General features: G+C 27.9%; 5 protein-coding genes across 7 annotated transcripts; 3 read left to right on the forward strand and 2 right to left on the reverse strand.

Annotated features, from left to right (window-relative positions):
* The first annotated feature begins 4,766 nt into the window (after window positions 1–4,766).
* LOC132922147 (uncharacterized) lies at window positions 4,767–10,164 on the forward strand. Of its 3 annotated transcripts, none has more exons than XM_060985501.1 (4): window positions 4,767–4,887; window positions 7,371–7,746; window positions 8,058–8,404; window positions 9,557–10,164. In XM_060985501.1, exons 2-4 carry the CDS (start codon window positions 7,646–7,648, stop codon window positions 9,718–9,720), a joined length of 612 nt encoding a protein of 203 aa, XP_060841484.1. In that variant the 5' UTR covers window positions 4,767–4,887; window positions 7,371–7,645; the 3' UTR covers window positions 9,721–10,164. The 3 variants fall into 3 exon arrangements, with proteins under 3 accessions (XP_060841484.1, XP_060841483.1, XP_060841485.1); XM_060985500.1 differs by having other exon boundaries at window positions 4,773–4,887; window positions 7,377–7,746; XM_060985502.1 differs by having other exon boundaries at window positions 4,773–4,887; window positions 7,412–7,746.
* Window positions 10,165–10,673: 509 nt separating this feature from the next.
* LOC132922146 (zinc finger protein 830) lies at window positions 10,674–13,777 on the reverse strand. Its single transcript, XM_060985499.1, has 5 exons — window positions 13,439–13,777; window positions 12,351–12,567; window positions 12,055–12,260; window positions 11,805–11,974; window positions 10,674–10,956 (listed from the first exon to the last, which is right to left on the reverse strand). The coding sequence occupies exons 1-5, from the start codon at window positions 13,562–13,564 to the stop codon at window positions 10,809–10,811; spliced, it is 867 nt and encodes a 288-aa protein (XP_060841482.1). The 5' UTR covers window positions 13,565–13,777; the 3' UTR covers window positions 10,674–10,808.
* Window positions 13,778–15,398: 1,621 nt separating this feature from the next.
* On the forward strand, window positions 15,399–17,490 carry LOC132923389 (signal recognition particle 19 kDa protein). Its single transcript, XM_060987362.1, has 3 exons — window positions 15,399–15,638; window positions 15,725–15,981; window positions 17,242–17,490. The coding sequence occupies exons 1-3, from the start codon at window positions 15,595–15,597 to the stop codon at window positions 17,373–17,375; spliced, it is 435 nt and encodes a 144-aa protein (XP_060843345.1). The 5' UTR covers window positions 15,399–15,594; the 3' UTR covers window positions 17,376–17,490.
* Window positions 17,487–19,094, reverse strand: LOC132923385 (cytochrome b-c1 complex subunit 2, mitochondrial). The gene has a single exon (XM_060987359.1). The coding sequence runs from the start codon at window positions 18,985–18,987 to the stop codon at window positions 17,656–17,658; it is 1,332 nt and encodes a 443-aa protein (XP_060843342.1). The 5' UTR covers window positions 18,988–19,094; the 3' UTR covers window positions 17,487–17,655.
* Window positions 19,095–19,443: 349 nt separating this feature from the next.
* On the forward strand, window positions 19,444–20,896 carry LOC132923388 (proteasome subunit alpha type-5). Its single transcript, XM_060987361.1, has 6 exons — window positions 19,444–19,655; window positions 19,764–19,917; window positions 19,989–20,167; window positions 20,280–20,441; window positions 20,508–20,654; window positions 20,715–20,896. The coding sequence occupies exons 1-6, from the start codon at window positions 19,587–19,589 to the stop codon at window positions 20,790–20,792; spliced, it is 789 nt and encodes a 262-aa protein (XP_060843344.1). The 5' UTR covers window positions 19,444–19,586; the 3' UTR covers window positions 20,793–20,896.
* Window positions 20,897–21,114: the final 218 nt, after the last annotated feature.

The following is a 21,114-nucleotide window of genomic DNA, read 5'->3' on the forward strand; positions in this document are numbered from 1 at the left end:
TTTTACACAATTTTATCAGTTTTAATAAATTATTTAAAAGAAAGTATTTAATTACATTAACGTGGTAAACACCAAACGGTGAACTATGATAATATAAAAATTGACATACATTTTTGGTAGTATAAATTATCATACTAAAATATTTGCGTTATATAATTATACTAGCAAGATTCCATTATAATTTTTAGCAAATTCAGTCATTAAATGTATTTTTAAAAAAATGTTATTATACAGTCAAATCACTAGAATTTTCTTGGTCCATTGTTGTTTTAAGATACATTTTCAGGCACTTTAATCATAAAAATAGCACTGAGTTAGTGAGTTAGTGTAAATCATTATATCGTAAAAGTTTTAAAAATGCATAAGAAACTATAATTTGATTTGAGTATCCTTATAGTATCCTATTTGCTTTATTTTAAACTTTTTAAAGTGATGTTCATTGCGCCAAGTGTTGTTAATGTTCTACTAAGTTATAACTTTATAAATATATTAATATTATCTAAAGGTAAGAATTTTTATTTGAAAAACATTAACAACACTATAGAATTATATTATATTAAACAGAAATTGAGCAATACAGAAAAATTGGGCATTTTTACCTATTTGGTACTCAAAATTCACATACCGTTTAGGTACTCGGTACTCTATATCCATAATACAATATTATAGCACATATAACAAATGGACATTAAAATGAAAGAAGTTAATACATTTTCTTAAAAAGAATATAAGGATATATATGACAATTAGAAATTACAGAATTAGTATAATTTAAAGTCAAATTTTAAATTTAAATTTTTGAACTTTATCATATTATGTATAATACCCTATTACCCTTTATATATGGTTTACATTGTTAAAGCTAGTACTCGCCGTCGCTTTCTAATTTGAATTTATTTTCATTAAATATGATTTTTAACTCAAACATATATACAGTATGATCACGATTTAAAGTACCACTAAATATCTCATCTGGGTGACACTGTATTGAAGTGAATATTTTATAGAACCTAGGGATCCTTAAATACATATTTATTTATGATTTTCAAATTGTTAACACTTGGTGTGCGCTTGTGCAATACGGCGTTTTTTTAAATGGAAACACTATATCTTTTTTTCACATTCGGATAGGTTATTTTTTTTAAACATTATTTGTATAAAAAGATTTTTTCTATTTACAAAACTGACCCGGTTAGAGAAGTCAACATTTGAGTTAATGCATAATTCGTGTTTAACGAAATTTTCACTTATAACCACAAGAAATAATAAAATAAGTGCCAAATAAATGTACGACCATCGACCCCTGACATTAAAACAACACTCTCATTGTGTATGGAAGCATATCCGGAGGCGGGTGTGGTCATGCGTAATGATTTATGTAATATATTTTCAATATAATATTTATTATATCTTTAAATAATAAAAGTATTCTTTCAAATATGTCCATTGTATTAGTTTTATTTTTGATAAATATTAAATTATAAATAAAAAAATATTAAACTTATTACTTCTTCCTTCGTTAATTTAATATATGACAAGTCTGCAGTTGAATTAGGTTAGGTTAATTTATTATATGATTAAATCCTTATATATATATATATGTATATTATATATTATATATTTACGTGATAAGAATATAAGATACTAAACTAGAATGTGTATGTAATGTTTATAAATAATGAATTATAAATGATTAAAACAGGTAAATATATATATTAGGTGCACGCTCTGTTTTCACATTACTACAGATCATAGATAATATTATATATATACATGGGTATTAGATATAAATAGGCCATGTTATTGTATTCTACAGACTTATATTATACTACGCTAAAAAAGTATACATTAATAGTATAATTACCAGAGTAGCTACATGCAATAATTAAGGTATTCTCAGTTCTCGCCAGTCACCAATCACCAAAACACAATATGACAAATTAATCATAGTGATTACAATTATAATAAAAAATAATAATATTGAATTCTAAAATTTACATATAGGTATATAGCGGATTGATAAAATTATTTTCCTTATCATAAGCCAATAACTGCAACCCCATACAAGTTGTACAATTTACGGTAGGTAACTGGTAGACTCTTCTAACTAGGCCCAACTCTGAACCTTTTCCGGTTGAACTTGGTTAATAAATTTTATAATGGTCAATCAGAATAAGATAAAAAAAACACATGACACGATAGAAGGTAAATTGCGTGCCGAAGGAAGACATAGACTCTGGTTAAGTTTAATTTGGAAAATGTTGACTTGTATTATAATATTAGTTATAAAATTATAATTAGATTTTAGGATAGATTGTATGTTTGGCGCTTTTGAATAAATGTATTATTTTATTTATTTCTTATATTGTGTTAATAAACTATTGTGTCAACTATATGGTTGTTCGTAGATAACGTTTTTTAGTTGACCTACAAACACGGAGTAGTTTTCATAAACGCGTTGACCATGAGATGCAAATTCAAACGCAATCATTATGCATATTCCACTTTTCTAAAAATGTTAATATTCGCAATAAATAAACATTTTTCAATAATATTCTAGGTGAAGGAAGAAGAAATTAGTGATTTATATACACACACATAAACCGTCACTGATACGTTTGTATAATAATGTTTATTAATTACAGTAGTATTTTTAATAGCATACGCGTGAGCGCAACGGAAAATACAGTGAGTAATGAGTATATTATAATACTATAAATATTATTATAAAACATTTTGTAGTTAACCAAAGCCGAAAGAATGACAAAAGGTTATCTGTTGGTATAGGTGTGGGTGCATTCGATTACAGAACGATTATAGGTCGGTAATTATTAATTATTATAAATTGTATACATCAATAAAAAGTATCATGTCAAATTACAGATAGATAATATAATATAGTACACGAAAAGAAAATAATACACAATTAAGTTAAGAGGACGTCGCACCCGCAAGTATCGTCTCCGTTTTACACACGTACGACATAGGCAAAATGCGTTTGGCGCCCGGGAATTGGCCACAATTTACCTTTTAAAAAAAAGATAAACAGTAATTGGGCCACTAAAATTTTACATTTATAATAGGTAGACCCGGAGATTGGGCCACTAATAAATTTTAAATTTTATAGCAATAATTTCTATATGTCACATCCAAATATACATAATTTGTTAAATGTTTTATTGCAACTTCAATCAGAAGTTTATATTAAGATTAGAACTTAGAAGTGTAGCAACAATTAAAACAAAAAAACAAACTTTAGTTCGGCAAAATTTTATTCCTAATGAAATTAAAAATATGAAGAAGGGGAAGAAGGCGATTTGAATATGTACAATCTGTATCATGTTATTTAATAAAATAACTATATTTTTATGTTTAAGAAAAAATGTATTTGTTTTATATTAAATTTGATGAATCTGAATGGAAGTATTTAAAAAAATATATTTATTATTATTTATTTGACGAATCGTATTTATATTTGTTAGACAAAAAATAATAATTTATTTTATTTTATTTATTTATTTATTAACAGTATATTTTTGTGCTATACTTTTATAGCCTAATAAATCCGGGTATACTTTAAAAATACAGATTTAATTTGTGGCCCAATCTCCGAGTAATAAAATGCAAACAAATATTTTATACGAAGCTGGTAGTTAAAATATGGCTTAATTCCCGGGCGCCAAACGCGTTTATGTAGTCTGAGTATTATTAGCTCAATTTTGGTTCTAGAGTAAATATACCTATTATAAAATTAAAAAATGACAATATTTTGGAGGGCAAAACGATGAGTTTTTTTAGAAAATTAAAATTTAAAAAAGTTTAAAGGTCATTTAAACATTTTGAAATTTTCACTAATTCTAAACGGTTATAATGAACGTTATATTAGAAATAATGGAAAAAACTCATCGTCTTTCCCTCTGAAATATTGTCATCTTTTAATTTTATAATAGGTATATTTACTCTAGAATCAAAATTGAGCGAGCTATACTCAAACTGCGTAAACAAATTTTATCTATATCGTACGTGTATAAGACAGAAACAACACATACGTCCTCTTAATATCATACGTAAATACGTCGACACACTTTTGAGAGGTCAACATTGATCATTTTCAGTGTATTTCAAAATAATCAGGAAATATAAACAAGAAAAAAATAGTAAAAAGAGAAACTTTTAGGAAAAACCAACCTAAAAGTTAAGTTAGGCTTAACTTAATCTAACTCAAAAACAAATAACCCTAGATAGGTACTTGATATTTTAACAAAATATTTATATTAGCATTTTCAGTATCAATAAAAATCTGCTCGGTCAAAAAGTTAGAAAATTTAATGGAGAGCTCCTCATTAGTTAAAAAAAGTAAGCAAGTATGTACATTTTCGATTGAGATGTCGAATAGATCACTGTTTTGAACGTGTTAAATTTGAATTTGGTAATCAATTAATGTATATGTGTACGAAAAACAATTTTGAGTGGAGACGATTTGTTAATTTACAAAACTTCAAGGTGTTTCAAAAGTATTCATCGGATTACAAATGTATATAGCTCGACAATCGTTAACCGCAGGTAAGACAAGTTTATTTTAAGTTATTCAACTGATAAATTTGGCACCGTAATAATTAGTGAATTGGTTGCATCCAAAGACCGCACAATTTTGATTTTAACCCTAAAAAAGATCGATAGACAAAAACCGCACAGCTTATTGGACATTTTATAACAAATTACCGCACATTTAGAGTGGGTTAAAACCGCCCACTATTTTTAGTGAACAGCTATTTCGACGGTGATGAACACGACTGTAATCTCTCACGGAGGCAGATAGTGGCAACGCCCGAGGCCCGATGGTCCGCTGTACAGCGTATACGGCGACATCGATGCTACTATATATAGGTATGAGTTTATAAATATGTTATCGTATTACGCGGCGCGTACGAATACACAAAAAATGTTTTAACTTTTGAGACTTACGCTTATTTAAATTGTAATTATTTGTTAGTTGTTACATACAGTTGTCGGTATATTTATTGTATTGCAAGCAGTGCCGGATTAAGAGAATTAGCGCCCCTAGACCCGGCATATAACATAGCGCTCTTAAAAAAAACATTTTTGTTTATCAACAAGTAACAAGGATATTTTGCTCTAATATACTTATAAAAAACTTCTTGTATAACTTGTTTGCACAATTTATTTTTTTTTAAACATAATTTAGTTAAATTAAAAATTATATAAAATTCAGAAAAACAATTGTAATTAGATATTTAGAATTGTATTGAAAAAAAAAATTATCAATGACAAAAAATTTAAAAAAAGTTGTTGGCTTTCTGGACTTCTTGTTAGCAAATTCAGCTATATTATATTAGAATAATCCAAACTTCGAAGTAGTTCATTTTCTATGTTTAAAAGAGATAATACATTTAATCGGGTTTATGTAGTTGTTGATCTTAAATTGTTTTTTATCTGTTTGTGAGCCAAAAAATAACGTTCTTTTGAACAATTTGTGAGTATTGTAAATAAATAAATCTTCAAAACCACTGTTAGGTTATAAAAAATGTAGACCTGGGCTTGCTTGGCCTATGCGTTTATCCGCCACTGATTGTAGGATTACAAAAAATATATCGCATAATATTATAGTTTTAGTATTAATTTATATTTCATTACACGAAATATCGGAAACAGATTCTCGACGTTGGTGTAGCTAAATAGCCTATTCGTAACGCCGTCTTTAATGATATAAAAATTACACATAATAATATTATTAAGGCGTTAGGCTGTTAGAAATAACGTATTTATTTTATAATTTAAATAAATGATAGAATGATAATTATAAATAATGATTATTTAAATCCTGGAAAAATTACCCACTTGTTATATATTGCGTAGAACGGTAGACCATGTACGAAAGTTATACTTGATATCAGCCAATAAGTCACAGCAGTTCATTGATCATATCATCGACTAAAAATTTTCTACCAGGTTTATAAAATGCTAAACCCCACTGTATTTTTCGAATTTTCAAAATTTGGACATATAATTAATAAATTAAAATTATAAAAATCGGATACTGCTGATAAGTCTTCGCCTTCCAGTCAGATTGGGTTTTCATGTAATTTTAGTCCTAATAAATGAGCTATCGTTTCTGCTGTTACATAAATTTCTTCGTGTGCGAGCATTGCTGTTAACGCATAAATACCACATAATCCATCTCCGGGAACCTCAGTTAACTTACGACTACCTCTAACAATGAGATGTAACCTCGGCTGAATTATTAATAAATTTCTCATTTTTTCAGTTTCAATTTTATTGTCATTAGTCATTACTATCAATCGTGACTGTTTCACTAGTATTCCTTTCACATTTTATTCTAGTATTATCTGGAGTTATAGTATGTTCCTTATCAAATTTTAAAAATACTTTTCCTTTATTACCAATTAAAATTATTTGCTTGTTGACAAAATTTATTTTTGCTTTGTATAATTTTAAGAAGTCCGTACCCAATAAACTAGGTTCTACTAAGTTCTCAACTACCATGCATTTAAAAGGAAATTCAATATCATCAAAAATCACGATAATATTAGCAATACCAAGTAGTTTTAAGTTTGAACCGTTTGCAGTAATTTATTTCACACAATCCATTGGTTTAGGTTTGATTTCTAATGGTAAGTTGTCAGCATTAATTATACACGCGGTAGCTCCAGTGTCTATTACAAAATTGTATTGTTCTTTATTAATATTGCCTATTACCTCAAGTCTTAGACCTGGTTCGAATGCATCCGGTAACGAGGTTGGGTTACATGTCGTTATATATTTATTTATTGTATTGTTATTAATTTTTCGTTGTTCAGCTATTATTTTTTTATGTTGTAAGTTATGTTGAATACTATCATAGTTGCTAGACACTGATATTTTATTTTCGTTGAATAATTTTTTTATATTATAACCGTCTATGTCATCGTCTTTATCTATATCAAATTCAATTTTTTTTGTGTCTAGTTTTTGGTTGCTTAATTGTTGTGCCGGAAATAGGGTCTCATCGTTTTTATATTTGTCTGCAATTATTGCTTCTAACAATACTTTATTGAAATTTGGTGTTTGCGTTTAGTAACACAAACACGTAAGGGTGTACCTTAGAATCGAAATTTCTAGAAAAACTATTTCTTAAAAATCGGGACTCCAGGGACGGGCGCCTCCACCAATTGTAACGTCCCCTCTTCACCGGGCGTTCGTCTCTCGAACCCTACGGATTTAAGTTCTGTTTATTTTTTCGAGGTCTCAGGGACTCGACCTCGGTGTGTAATGTTAATACTAAGAGATCAGGGTTACCTTATTGAAGTAAGCACGTAGGTATAAGATATATAAATATATAATATAATAAGTTACAGATATATAAATATTAGTGGTTTACCGATCCGGGTAGATGATGACGTGCCGTGAGTGTGGACCGTTGATGGGGCCGTCGGATCGTCGCGGAGTCGATGTTGACGTTGTCGTTGTTTCCGTGTCACACACACTCTCTTCACACACTGCCTCGGTCATAATTATATACGCCGCTGCCGTGTGCCTAAACCCTTAGTCAACAGTCAGCTGCTATCGCTATTCCTCACACTCAGCATATTAGGTAGCGGGTGCCCTACTTAAGGAATAATGTACGATGCCGATAGACAGCAATCGTTACAAACCTACGACTTCCCGTGCAAACTTAGTGAAAAAAATATTGTATCATCCATTAACTAAAGGAAACCAACACACAAGGCAAGTATAAATGCTGTAATGTGTAATAAGCGTACTATACAATATAATATATTATTCATAAATTTATAATTTAAATGTTGTACCTAACTTGTAATAATATAATAAACCACTTTAAAAATGAATACCTAAATCAAATTGTATTAATAACAGTATTACACACGAAGAAAAAGCAATGTTTATAATGTTTAATGTTTAAAATATGAAAAATAAACTTATCCAACAAACTCTTAAAATTATTATATTAACTATAATGTGTTACTGTATAGAATTATGATATACATTATATTTAAATAATATTGCTTTTTTTATAGGTATGGACTCGAAAATGAGGAACCTGCAAAAAAAGCCATTCAAACAAGACTAAAGAAAACGATAAGTTTATCAGGTTTATTTATTCATAGAACCCTAAATTATTTGGCTGCTAGTCCAGACGGGTTAATAGGTGAAGACTCGATTTTAGAAGTAACATGTCCGTCGAGTATTAAAGAATACACACCGAAGAAAGCGTTTAATCTTGGAAAATTAAGCTATATGGAGGTCGGTAATAAAAGAGGAGAACTTGTTTTAAAAAGGAATCATGTGTTTTATTACCAAGTACAAGGACAACTTAATATTTCCGAAAAGAAATATTGTTATTTTGTTGTCTGGACTCCCAAAGGTAAATAATGTAGAAGCCGGTTGAAATGCCGACAATCAAAACATCAAAATGAAAAAAAATATCGATAAACCAAAGTTTATTATTAGTTAAAAATAGTTTATTATAAAGTAAATATTGATGAATTAAAATTAATGTATAAAATAATTTTAATAGAAAATATAGATGATTTATATACCTACTATATTATATAGATATGCAATTCCACGTAAAAAAACACAGTTACATACTCACAATTTCAAATAACATTTTTAATTCATTCCTCACTGCTAATTTTTTGTTCCGATTTCGATCGAAATAAAACCTTATACCTATATAATTTCCTTACTTTTTTTGTTCTTTATGAAGTTCTTGAAGAAGCCAAAAATATAAATAAAAAAAATATTAGATATGTGAAACACCAACATGACGTTCCAAGTTAAAATATGCATATTAAATGTCAAATTTAACTCTTTTACCTCCTCTATATGACTATATGTACATGTATACGATAAATACCAGTAAAAAAGTTCTGATCTGTTATCTGTACATACTTCCCGCATGGGCATGATTCTAGGTGAAAATATTGTTCTTCGCTCTTCAGTTACTTTATTTCAACTTTTAAAAATCAGGAAATTCGATTATTGATTTTACTGATATTTATTGTGTTTTGTGTATAAAGTGAAAATAAAGTATAACACTTGCACTTACCATTAAAAATGTAAATTAATTCCAAGTTTAACACATGATTAACTGTATACCGTGGTATATTTTCAGTTTCGACCGTTTCTTCTGGCTAGTGGCTCCCAAATAAAAGATAGAAAACCCGACCAGATCTTTATCAATACGTGACGTACAAATTTTATCTTAACCGTTTATTGTACAATACACCTATTGGCTATTTGTATTGTATAAAGTGACTATAGTGAGATAATAATATTGCTTTATAGTTTATATTATTAAAAAAATACAACAAATATTATATTTAAATATTTAATACACTATACACTTCAACATTTGTTTTTTTGACGGTCGATATTTTGATTGTCGGCGTTCCGTACCACAGCCACACTAAAAAATGTAGGTATATTGTCTTTTAAAAGTTGAAACAATTTAAAAATGTTGTTGTTACTCATTTTTAACTTATTTAGTATTAAATGATTATGTTATTGGCAGGTTTTATAATAGACAAGATACATAGAGATGAATCATTTTTCAACGAAAAAATTGAACCTTTTGTTACTGAATTTTACATGAAGTCATTACTCCCAGAAATTATTGATCCAAGATTTAAACGAAATTTACCAATAAGGACAGGCATTTCGAATGAAGCAGTTTAATACAATATTATTCAGATAATAAATTAAAAAGATTATTTATGCTTGTATAGATTAAAGCTATATACTATTATTATATTATTATTATAATTAACCATAATTTATATTTTATAATATTTAACTATTTTCTTATTCAAAAATAATAGCACACATATTTATAATAATTGTATGGACATAAATATAATATAATTATTCAGCACTATGTCTTGTTTTTGTTTAATGTTTTTAACTTTTGGACTGGTAGGCAAATACATATATTACATATACCATGAATGGTAATGAATAGAGCGCAGATTTCTATGCAATTGCATATTTTTGGATTTTTGTCAGTTATCTCCACGAATCATCATAATTTGAAGCTAATGGTGAAATTTTTTTTTGCATATTTAAAGGTTACCTATTGCATATTTTTGCCAAATTCAAAATTTATTGCATATTGAAGCGAAAATTTAAAAAAATGTATGAAATAATATTTTGTCAAGTAGAAAAATTAAAACTAAATTTCATAGTCACTAAATAATAATTTATATATATATTTAGTTGTAAGATAAATAACCGATTACGACGTAAACTTCAAATATGCCCCAATAACTTCGGTTGACGTTGAACGTTCGTTCTCAGTCTTTAAAAATATGTTAATCGATAAACGACACAGCTTCACAGAAAAAAAACTTGAAATGCATATGATTATTCATTTTAATAATAAATAAAATTTTAAAAATAAATTAAGTTCAGAAAATTCCCTAATTTTTTTTTATTTAATATTTAAGTAATTAATTATTATAAGTTTTATTGTAAATTCTTATATATATTTTTACATATTTTCATAATTTTGACTGCATATTTTTTGCATATTTTCATGATTTTTACTACATATTATATGGCATATTTCGATACTTTTTAAGAGCATAAAAATCTGCGCTCTAGACTATTGAAAAATAACTAATATTTTAGCATGTTTTTATATAATTTACAATTATATTGTTCAAAAATAATAGTATAAGACATTTTTATTATAACTGTATAGTGTATATACATAAAAAAAATATATATTTAACATAGCCTGAACTATAATATCATATTCAATATTTTCATTTTTTTGACCGCCAATCAATAAACTCGTCCATGTCTGACCCATCAGATTCTTCGGCTTCATCTGATTCATTTTTAATTTCCATGTTATTCATATTTTCTGTAGCTAAAGCAATTTTTTCTCTTTTCTTCTCCAGTTCGATAACTCTATAACATAAACAATATAATATAATTAAATTAAATGAAAATACCAATAATTACTTGATGGTAAATTTAAATATTGAATATGAACAATGTTATGAGTCCAAAGGATAAACACTTCTTATAATATTAATAAAGGATAACAGCTATCAGTGACACCGAACTATATTTCATGTTATGGGGAAGAATGCTGGTGCTAGACCCACCTACTAAAAAAATATTTAGTTAGTAAGATTTGAATAAGTACTATATTTACTTCTAACTAGATACATACAAAATACTGCATAACAAACTATTATTGATTAACACCCACCCACCCATAAATAGTTCATACCCGTGTTCGACGCCACTGACAGCTATAGTCAGCTTTAGTTATAACCAAAAAAATCATTAGTTTTGATCACTCTCCAGTATCCTGTTCAAAAGATGAATATTAACAATAATAGACAAAGAAATGCAGTGTATCATCTAGTCTGTATAACATACAGAAAAAAAAAATATATAATATATTATATTTAACTATGGACTGTAATTTTCAACAACTAAATCTTTTGCTAAAAATATTTTTATAAATTTAAATGTTTAGTACATAGGTACTTTTAAAAATACTAATTTAAAACTAACCAACTACATATTAGAAATTTATACTACACAACATTATGTAGATCAAATCTCCATAACTAACTTATTGGCTATTGCCCATATTTTTAAACTTTAACCAATATACTTTTAAAATATGAAATATCCTAAAATATTATCACAATTGTGACTATTATAATTTATAGTTTATACAATTTATTTATTTATACATTTTCAATATTAACTATTGTGTTAATAATTAGAATTAAACACACTTTGACCAATGTTTGATTTGTTCATCAATTTCTTCTACTTGTCGCCCATAAGTAGTTTCATCTTCATTATCTGCCATTATTTGTTCAGATAACATGTTCTCTTCTTTAATTTCTTTTTGAAATTTTATAAATTCTTCATCAATTGAGCTGACATACTCCTCATTTCGAATCTAATTAACCATACAAATTAACATCACATTTACCAATAATATAGGTAATAAAATTATTAATTAACCAATGTAGAACTCACCTTAGCATCTAACATAGGATCATCAAAAAATCCTTTTGGGAGTTCACCTTTATCAAGATTTATATCATCAATATTCTCTGCTTCTTCATCCATTTTTTTGTCAGTTTCTTGATTAACATTTCTATTTTCTAATGAAGTTGGAGTTGGGCTTTGGAAGAAATCATTTGGAACTCTTTCTGGTGGAGCTTTATAATTTTTTAAAATACCTAAGCAAATGTATTCAAAAAATATATTGTTTATTTAAAATTAAATGCTTATTATTTATTAATATACCTAGATAAGGAACTTTAATTTACCTTTTAATTTTTTTGGTGGAACAAAACTTTCTTGTTTTGGTAGAGTACGTTTTAAGCTTTCCGTAGTCACTGCTAACCTTTCAGTCATTTTAGATGACTCTGGTTTACGTTTGGAAATGTTTTCCTTGTGAACCTTGGAAGAGATATGAACACTCCATAAAGAATCATCTTTTATGTTCAATTTGCACACAATACAAGACAGTTGACCACTTATGCTATATGTTTATACTAATAATTAAGGATTTTAATTCAACAATATTATATAATCCTACACTATTAACTATAACATTGATTATAAATACTAGTATTCTTTTTTTTTTTTTTATCAATGGTTTTAATAAATTAGGTATATAAAAATTAAATTGATATTGTTAAACTATTATACCTATAACTAATTTCTTTACTTTTAAATAAAATATACTAGTTATTTAGCTCACTGTAAAAGTAAAAAAAATAAAATGATAATTCATAATTCATATCTTGAAAAACAACAAATTGAGTGATTATGAAAAGTACTTTTACTTATTTAATTCCATTTCATTATTTTACTAAGCTTAGAAATTATTTTTTCCTGCTATAAGAAAGAAATGGGTTGAACTATTGTTTTTTTATATAATTATTATAAATGTAAACACTTTATTTTCATTTGATTTTTAATAATTAGAAAAATTAAATTTAAACATCAATAAGAATAAATTCATTAAATTATCAATAAACAGTTCAATAATACCTATTTCTTTCTAAAAAAAAAATTTCTAAGTTTAGTAAAATAATAAAATAAAATAAAATAAGTAATAAATCAATAATTTTATTCTACATTAAACATTGATATGTAAAATGTGATATAGTATCTATATAATTTTACATAGGTACTTAATTATTATGTAAATAAAGAATGAGCACAAGATAATATTTCTAATTTTGTAATAAATGGGGCAGACTATACATTCATTAAAATAAAATTTGAAACTGCGACAATGTACTGTATTTAAAAATTACATTTTAATATTCCTATACAATTAGTAATATGGTATGTAGTTAACATAAAAGACAATCAGATGATAATATTTGATTACACAATTAAAAGGATATTTTGCCAATGGTGACTCGATTTTCTTTTTCACCCTTTGAGTCTGCAGTTTTTGCTTGAGCATTAATAAACGCAGTTCATTCTGAGACACTTGTTTCTTTTTTGCTGCACTCATCGATGCCATATTTTACACAATTTATGTAAAACTCACGAATTAATTAACGACAACAATACAAAAAAACTATCGTCGTATATTTAAACTTAATATACGGAAGGTAACTCATACACGAAATAAACATAGCATACTTGTCTATGGATATTATATCAAAATAATATTATTATAATAACTAAACAGTAAACAGTAAAAATTCAAGTTTTAACAACAGAAATACAAGATATAAAGTTTAATCAAAATGGAATGAGATAAGGAAATTCATGACCACGGCCAGGCAGTTAGTAGATAATACAGCCCACGGTATTGTATCTTAAACCATGGTAACTATTATTTTATATACCACGTGGTAAGATTGTTTTGTGGATATACAATTTATATATATTATCATAGCCTTGTGGTACAATATCAAAGAGCAGTAGAGCACTCTCAGTTGCAACATTTTCTATGGTAATGATTTTCTTTTTAGCGGTATCAAATATTGATTGCATCTCAAGTATTAAAACTGTAACTTGTAAATAATGCAAATCATTTGAGGTTTACTAACTGTAAAGTCCCATTTATAGTTTGTACTAAAGTTTACAAGCAAACTATCTATCGTGACTAAATTTAAAGTCTAAAAAATACTTAAACAAAATAGGTTTATATCGTCACAGCCCACAGGATAGGTACTCGTACTCTAGTAGTCTAATAAGGTATAGAAATCAGTTTTTAAAAATGTTATATATTGTATTATTTTGAAAATATTTCCTAGATAATATTTTTGTCTTGAACAGTATGCTTTTCTATGTTGAAGTAAAATAACAATATCTTTTATCTTAATATAGCACTGAGTACAACATTAAACACTATAATCATCATATGTTTAAAACATACTAAGTAAGTTAGTAGGTATCTATTGAATAGGAGTATAGGACAGCAATATCAAGTTCATCATTAACATAATTTTCAACATGTTCCTCTGTCATAACTTAAAATAATGATGGTATAGTGTCTGGTTTAAGCCAGAATCTGTTATTTTCTTGATTTGCTGTTTAATTATTTAACATAATTTAAAAGTGATAAATGAGCATTGACAATCCAAACTGCACATCTTTAAAATTATAATAATAATAGGTATAAATAATGAAATATGTGTTATAAATTAATATATTAATTTACTATACACATTGATTATAAATAGTATTAATTATTTATAATTAATTCTATACATTATGTAATTGTGAATTTATTAACAAAAAAAGAAAAATCCTCGCTAAGAAAGATCTTTTGGAAAAGGAAAATTACATAATGAAAAAATCTCCATTTTTTATGCAGCAATTCGCCATTCTGCGATCTTCATTTACAAAATCCATAGTAAATAAATAACCTATTATGGTTAAAACAAAAAAAATATATCTATAACAAATTCAGAATTTCAAAAAAATTAATAAAGAATAAATGATAATCAAACCATTTAAACTATTAAACGACTCATTGAGTGTGGACCTATCTTTAATCGTGGTGTGGACTCTTGGATAACTCGTATTAACTTTAGGCGATGATAAAAACCATAAATTAAAATTAATCTAGCGATATTAGATACGCTCGTGCGCAGTTCAAAGCACAGCTTTTTAAAATTATTTTTTATTCATTTATCGACACACGTACCTAATTATTTCTATTTAACTTTGCGCTCGTGGCAGACTTGGATCATTCACTCCGACACCCTCCACTACATTAATTTTAATACAAGAGACAAGACCAAACTCCTTTCAAATTCAAACCGTGGCCGTGTCTGTGTCGTGTCACTATATAATAGCCCATTCCACTGATAATAATATTATCTTAGTCCAGTGATATCACAGAACAATATTAATGTCATGATAATATATTGTAATGTTTCGTACTAAAACATATTAATATCAAATTATAAAATATCAATTATCAATTATAAATACTAAATAGTAATAGAAAAGTTCAACTACCTATGATTGTGTATTAGTAAAACTGTAAAAGTGAATTTCGTTTTATAATTTTAATGTTTGTGAGCTAATAGAAAAATGTCTAGTATTTACGCCGAAAAGAAACCAAGTGATCGGTCCAGGTAAATTAGTCTATCGATTCGACCTATTTCTGGTAGATGTTACAGTATTAACACTATTAACTGATGTTGTTTTCATAATTATGCAGGTGGATATGCATATACCCAGCGTATTTGAATAATAAAAAAACGTTGGCCGAGGGACGTATCGTACCGAAAAAATTTGCAGTGGAAAACCCTACTTACCAAGAGATTCTCGAAGTGGTCAAGGCATCTGGTTTCAACGCCGAAGTTGAAAACAAGCAGTATTCCCGTGAATGTAGTAAAGAATGGCACTTTCGTGGTCGGATACGGGTGCAACTTAAGAATGATGACGGAACACCTTTCAACCAAATGTTTCCTTCGAGTGAGTTTGAAAAAAATTAATAAAAATGTAAATACTAATTTTAAAAACAATACCAGAATTTCAAGTAATCTCTTTTAAATCCATAATTTATTAAAATATAAAATCATTCACAATGTAAGTATTAAAGTATATGTATAATAAATCATAATAAAATTAACTATATAGTGCGACTGAGTTAAGACCATGATCTTAACTTGGTTGTGCTGTAATCACATTATTGATATTTTTAATCATTTCAATAATAGGGTTCTGTTTTTGTTTGAAAATCATTCAATGATTTCATTGTTGTTCATAGTCTTTGTTAGTTGACTCAGTATTTAATAAGAAGAGTATGTTTAATTGTTAATACTGAAATATTAAAGTTCTTAACCAGTTACTACGCACTTCAAAGCTGATAAGCTCCATTTACATGTAGCAGAGATTAAAGGAAGAGTTAAGGCCACTTGTATTCATTTATATAAATTCGAATAAACAGTTTTTAAAATGTAAAATTTCAAGTCTTATTGTGCAATTTTAGTTTTACTTCTAATACCAGCTAATTGTATACCTATAGTTATTTTCAATAGACAGTGCTGATTCCAAAAACATATTAGTAATAACCAATCCAAAATAATTTTTAATGAAAATATAAAACATTGATGATAATAATACCTTATATATTTGGGGCTATGCTCCCACAATCATCCCCCACTAATTTACCCATGTACAATTAGTTTTATTTATAAAATTTAAATATGATATTAGATAGGTATATATAGTAGAATCCGCTTATTTGGGACACCACATAAAGGGGACAACCGCTTAATAAGGGCAGATTGCATAGTCCCGAACGAATGTATTGGTTTATTAGTTATTCGGATAATGGGGACAAATAGGTCCCAATTAAGCAGATTCTACTGTATTATTAAAAAATATAGGTTTATTTCTTATTTTTATAATAAATTATTTATTAAGTAATAAAGACCCTTTTCATATAAATTATAGAGATTTAATTTCAATATACATTTTTGTATAATAACTTTAAACTGAAATCAATATGATGATATTTTTAATCTTTTAATTTACCTTTCTCTTCAAAGTCAAGAGATATTTTGTAGTTTGTCGTAGGATTCTTCCAATAGCAATAATATACATGATACTTTTCATTTTTGATATCATATATATGATTTAGTTTATCCTTATAGTACATAGTTGAATTAATAAATTCACCTCGTGATTTACCATTAGACAATAATTTATGTATACTTTAAACCATTTTAGGAGAGAGTTTGATGAAACATTGTGGTGTACAAATACCAAAACTAAAAAGTCGTGTTATGAAAGTAGCTGGCCCTGAACAACATCAAAACAAAAACGAACCAAGTGGAAGCAAAAAGAAAAAAGGTCGTAAATAAAATGCTGCTGAGAAAATGATTTTATTTAAGCTCTTTTATATTATTTTTTTTGTCATATTTTTGTTATGAATCAAGTTGTGAAAATTGATTATAATAAATACAATATTAAAATTGATGTTTTATTTTTATTTATTTTTTTTTTTTTATAATCTATAAATGTATTTATTTATAACATAGACATTTAGGTAAATGTAAAAAAAAAATTTCATTTAAACAATAAAAGTGTTTTTAGAGTTTAATATTTTACTAACAAAGGTTTACGTTAAAATTAAACACTAATTTACAAATTATCCAAGTAAGGTGTAGTTGCTACATTACCATAACCAGCCAATGATAATTTGCTACCTGCTACTTTGCCGGCTGCTTTCTTCACATCCTCAACGGTAACTGCTTCAATGGCAGCAATTAACTTTTCAAATGGTATTACTTGTCCAGTGGTAACAGCTTGGTGAGTAATATTTTCTAGAACTCCAACACTAGACTCTGATGCTGATACAAGAGAGTGAATCAGTTGTTTCTTGGCTCTGTTTACTTCGGTTTCAGTAACTGTGGGACTCCTTAAACTATTTACCGCAGCCTTTAGCACACTACTGACATCTTTACCATTGTATGCTAACAAGAAACCAAAGAGACCAGAATCTGAATAATTATAGTTTATGGCGGATACAGCAAAATTATCTGAACTGTTTGCTTTTAGGATATTTTGTTCCAAGACTCCTTGTCCAACTCCCCATTTCACCGATGATCCTTTGCCGAGTAAATATTGAAGTACAGCATATGAGGCACTCTGAGAATCTTTATAGCTTACCCCCTCACCGACGACGGCCAAGTATGTAGCATCCAATGCCTTAGACTTTCTCACGTCACCACCAAAATATTTGGCTTTTGACGCACGGTTAGCATCTCCATTAGGTAAATTCAAGTCTTCTGAAATGTGCACCAATGTGTCTACATCAACGCCAACACTAGATATAATAGTATTCTGGTTGTTGAAGTTTTTCTTGACATAGTATAAGAGATGTTCCGATCCTAATTTCTTGATGTTGTATTTGGGTAAAAACACTGTATTACCAAGAGCGTTTCTGTACGCAGCTTTATGAGCCAAATCCAAAACCCTGAGTTCGGGCGATATTGTCAGCAGATCGTATTGTACGCGTTTCAAATTGTCAGAGAGTTCCCAAGGCTTGAACGTCTGATTCGAAATGGATTCAATGTAATATTTCAAACTGCTGACAAGATTGTCCTTGTGCGCTTCGATGGTGTACGTAATCGTCTCGCGATCGGAAGTCACATAGTAGTTGGTGCCCAAGTGACCTAGGTTTCGTATGATTGAAAACGTGGACGACGATTCGGTGCTGAGTCCGGCAGAGCTGCGAACGAGATGAGTGATACCTGCGTTTTCTGGGTCTTCGTACCGGGATCCAGCCAAGAAAGTCACCGACACTCGTCCGATCTTGGTTGGGTAATCGGGGACTGCTACGACCAGAGAGTTATTGGGCAATTGTTTCGTTTGCACCTGTGGACCTTTGATGGATAACGCCGCAGCCTTGCTGGCGTAACAGCGTTTAGCGATGTTGTTCATCACGGGAGTCTTCAACGTTGACATCGACATTTTATACGAATTTGTTGGTGAAACGATTAATTTTGATCTTGAGCACAAATGCGCGATTCAGAAGTATTAGAAAAAAATCGCGTTAGGGCAAACTAGTAGAGAACGAAAACCTATGATTGAAAAACAGCTGGACTGATAACAAACCACCCATTTGTTTACACTCTTTGGAATAATTTTACTAAAATTCATAATTATAAAAAAAGCAATAATAAATAAATAAATATAAATAATTATAAATTCTTACGAAAAATACAAAATATTAATTATTAATTTCCATTTCCATTATTCTATGCCATAGTAATACAGTTGTAGTTTCTCTGTGGTTTCTCTCTTATATTACTCTATACCCGGTTTCTCTATACCCGATCGGAGTATAGTAACAATTGAACTATCTGTATTCTCTTTGTTATTTAAGGTTAGGTTATCATCACAAACAATGAAATTACGACAGTGATAGTAAAATTAAACCTAAGCCGCTTTTGCAAGTCATACGATTGAATTTTCCATAATAGTGTAGCGATATTTTAAATTTAAATTACATTAGTGTTAAAAAATTATATTTGTTTATTTAAATTTCAGAAATTTTCTCACTCATAATCATGTTTTTAACACGTTCTGAATATGACAGAGGAGTAAATACATTCTCTCCAGAAGGCAGACTCTTTCAGGTACAAATTTAATAATTTTTTTTTTAATATTCTTAAGTTAAATAATGTCGAATAAAATATTATCTTGTTTTCTAAATAAAGATAATTAATTTATTTTAAATCTATTAGGTGGAATATGCAATTGAAGCAATTAAATTGGGTTCTACAGCCATTGGCATTTGTACACCTGAAGGTGTAGTATTAGGTGTAGAGAAACGAATCACCTCACCACTAATGATTACTAGCAAGATAGAAAAAATCTTTGAAGTTGATAAGCACATTGGTATGTAGAAAACTATAAAAGAATTACTTACAGATTCCTTTACTATAATACAAATACTGGATAATTTTCAGGTTGCGCAGTTAGTGGGCTAATTGCAGACTCTCGTACAATGGTTGAAAGGGCTAGAGCTGAGTCACAAAACCATTGGTTTACATACAACGAACAAATGAGTGTTGAATCTGTGGCACAAGCTGTCTCTAATCTAGCTATACAATTCAGTGGAGATTATGATAGCAAAGAACCTGCAATGGTAAAATATAAATTATCGACAACATTATTTAAATAAAATTATTATTGTTTAATTTTTTTAATTTATTTATTTGTTAGCTATGTTATTATAAATTATACCATTTTATTTTTAGAGTCGTCCATTTGGTGTTGCAATAATGTTTGCAGGTATTGACAATAATGGTCCCCAACTGTTTCATTTGGATCCATCAGGCACATATGTTCAGTATAATGCTAAAGCTATTGGATCGGGTAGTGAAGGTGCCCAACAGACATTACAAGATAAATATCACAAAGTATATATTATCATGAATTTAAAAAGAAAATAAACTAATGTTATCATTTATAATTTTTAATCATAGTCCATGGGATTAAATGAAGCAATTAATGTTATTTTGAACATTTTGAAACAAGTTATGGAGGATAAACTCAGTCCTACAAACATCGAAATTGTTACTGTGACACCTGATAAACTTTACCATATGTTGGATAAAGAAGAACTTCAAGAGGTTAGTAGTCAATGATTATAAACAATATATATTTTTAAATATATTAAATAATTTATATAGGTGTTTGATAAGCTTGTACCTTTCCCTGAAGAAACTAAGGCTAGTTCATCAACTGCTGTTTCTGGAACTGTCGCCTAAAATACATTTTGATTATAAGACAAAAAAAATTAAAAAATTAAATCATATTTCATTGGTGTATGTATGTCACTGGAGAAAAATTATACATTTAATATTTTTCATGATTTGTTTTAAAAATTCTTGATTTTTCCTACAACAGTAACTAAATAATATTAAAATTTACATTTTTCTATATGATAATTTTTAGGGGTTGATATGTTTAGAAATTAATTTAAAAAATAGTAGTTATTTTGTCCATCAAAATAACTGTTTATACTTTATTTATAAAAAAAAAAAAATAAAAATAATTTTTCAATCAATATTTTTTATTACTCAATTAATT

Source organism: Rhopalosiphum padi, chromosome 2 (assembly GCF_020882245.1).
Source record: "Rhopalosiphum padi isolate XX-2018 chromosome 2, ASM2088224v1, whole genome shotgun sequence".
Taxonomy (NCBI): Eukaryota; Metazoa; Arthropoda; class Insecta; order Hemiptera; family Aphididae; genus Rhopalosiphum; species Rhopalosiphum padi.

What these genes read in the sequence shown, in the direction of transcription:
- LOC132923388 (XM_060987361.1), top strand. Translation starts at nt 19,587, where the DNA reads ATGTTTTTAACACGTTCTGAATATGACAGAGGAGTAAATACATTCTCT. An exon ending in CAGAAGGCAGACTCTTTCAG is followed by an intron (nt 19,656 to 19,763) that starts GTACAAATTTAA and finishes TAAATCTATTAG; the next exon opens with GTGGAATATGCAATTGAAGC. An exon ending in TACAAGATAAATATCACAAA is followed by an intron (nt 20,442 to 20,507) that starts GTATATATTATC and finishes TTTTAATCATAG; the next exon opens with TCCATGGGATTAAATGAAGC.
- LOC132922146 (XM_060985499.1), bottom strand. Translation starts at nt 13,564, where the DNA reads ATGGCATCGATGAGTGCAGCAAAAAAGAAACAAGTGTCTCAGAATGAA. An exon ending in TCCACCAAAAAAATTAAAAG is followed by an intron (nt 12,261 to 12,350) that starts GTAAATTAAAGT and finishes ACATTTGCTTAG; the next exon opens with GTATTTTAAAAAATTATAAA. An exon ending in ATCCTATGTTAGATGCTAAG is followed by an intron (nt 11,975 to 12,054) that starts GTGAGTTCTACA and finishes ATGGTTAATTAG; the next exon opens with ATTCGAAATGAGGAGTATGT.
- LOC132923389 (XM_060987362.1), top strand. Translation starts at nt 15,595, where the DNA reads ATGTCTAGTATTTACGCCGAAAAGAAACCAAGTGATCGGTCCAG. An exon ending in AAACCAAGTGATCGGTCCAG is followed by an intron (nt 15,639 to 15,724) that starts GTAAATTAGTCT and finishes ATAATTATGCAG; the next exon opens with GTGGATATGCATATACCCAG. An exon ending in CAACCAAATGTTTCCTTCGA is followed by an intron (nt 15,982 to 17,241) that starts GTGAGTTTGAAA and finishes AAACCATTTTAG; the next exon opens with GAGAGAGTTTGATGAAACAT.
- LOC132922147 (XM_060985501.1), top strand. Translation starts at nt 7,646, where the DNA reads ATGCCGATAGACAGCAATCGTTACAAACCTACGACTTCCCGTGCAAAC. An exon ending in AAAGGAAACCAACACACAAG is followed by an intron (nt 7,747 to 8,057) that starts GCAAGTATAAAT and finishes CTTTTTTTATAG; the next exon opens with GTATGGACTCGAAAATGAGG. An exon ending in TGTTGTCTGGACTCCCAAAG is followed by an intron (nt 8,405 to 9,556) that starts GTAAATAATGTA and finishes TGTTATTGGCAG; the next exon opens with GTTTTATAATAGACAAGATA.
- LOC132923385 (XM_060987359.1), bottom strand. Translation starts at nt 18,987, where the DNA reads ATGTCGATGTCAACGTTGAAGACTCCCGTGATGAACAACATCGCTAAA.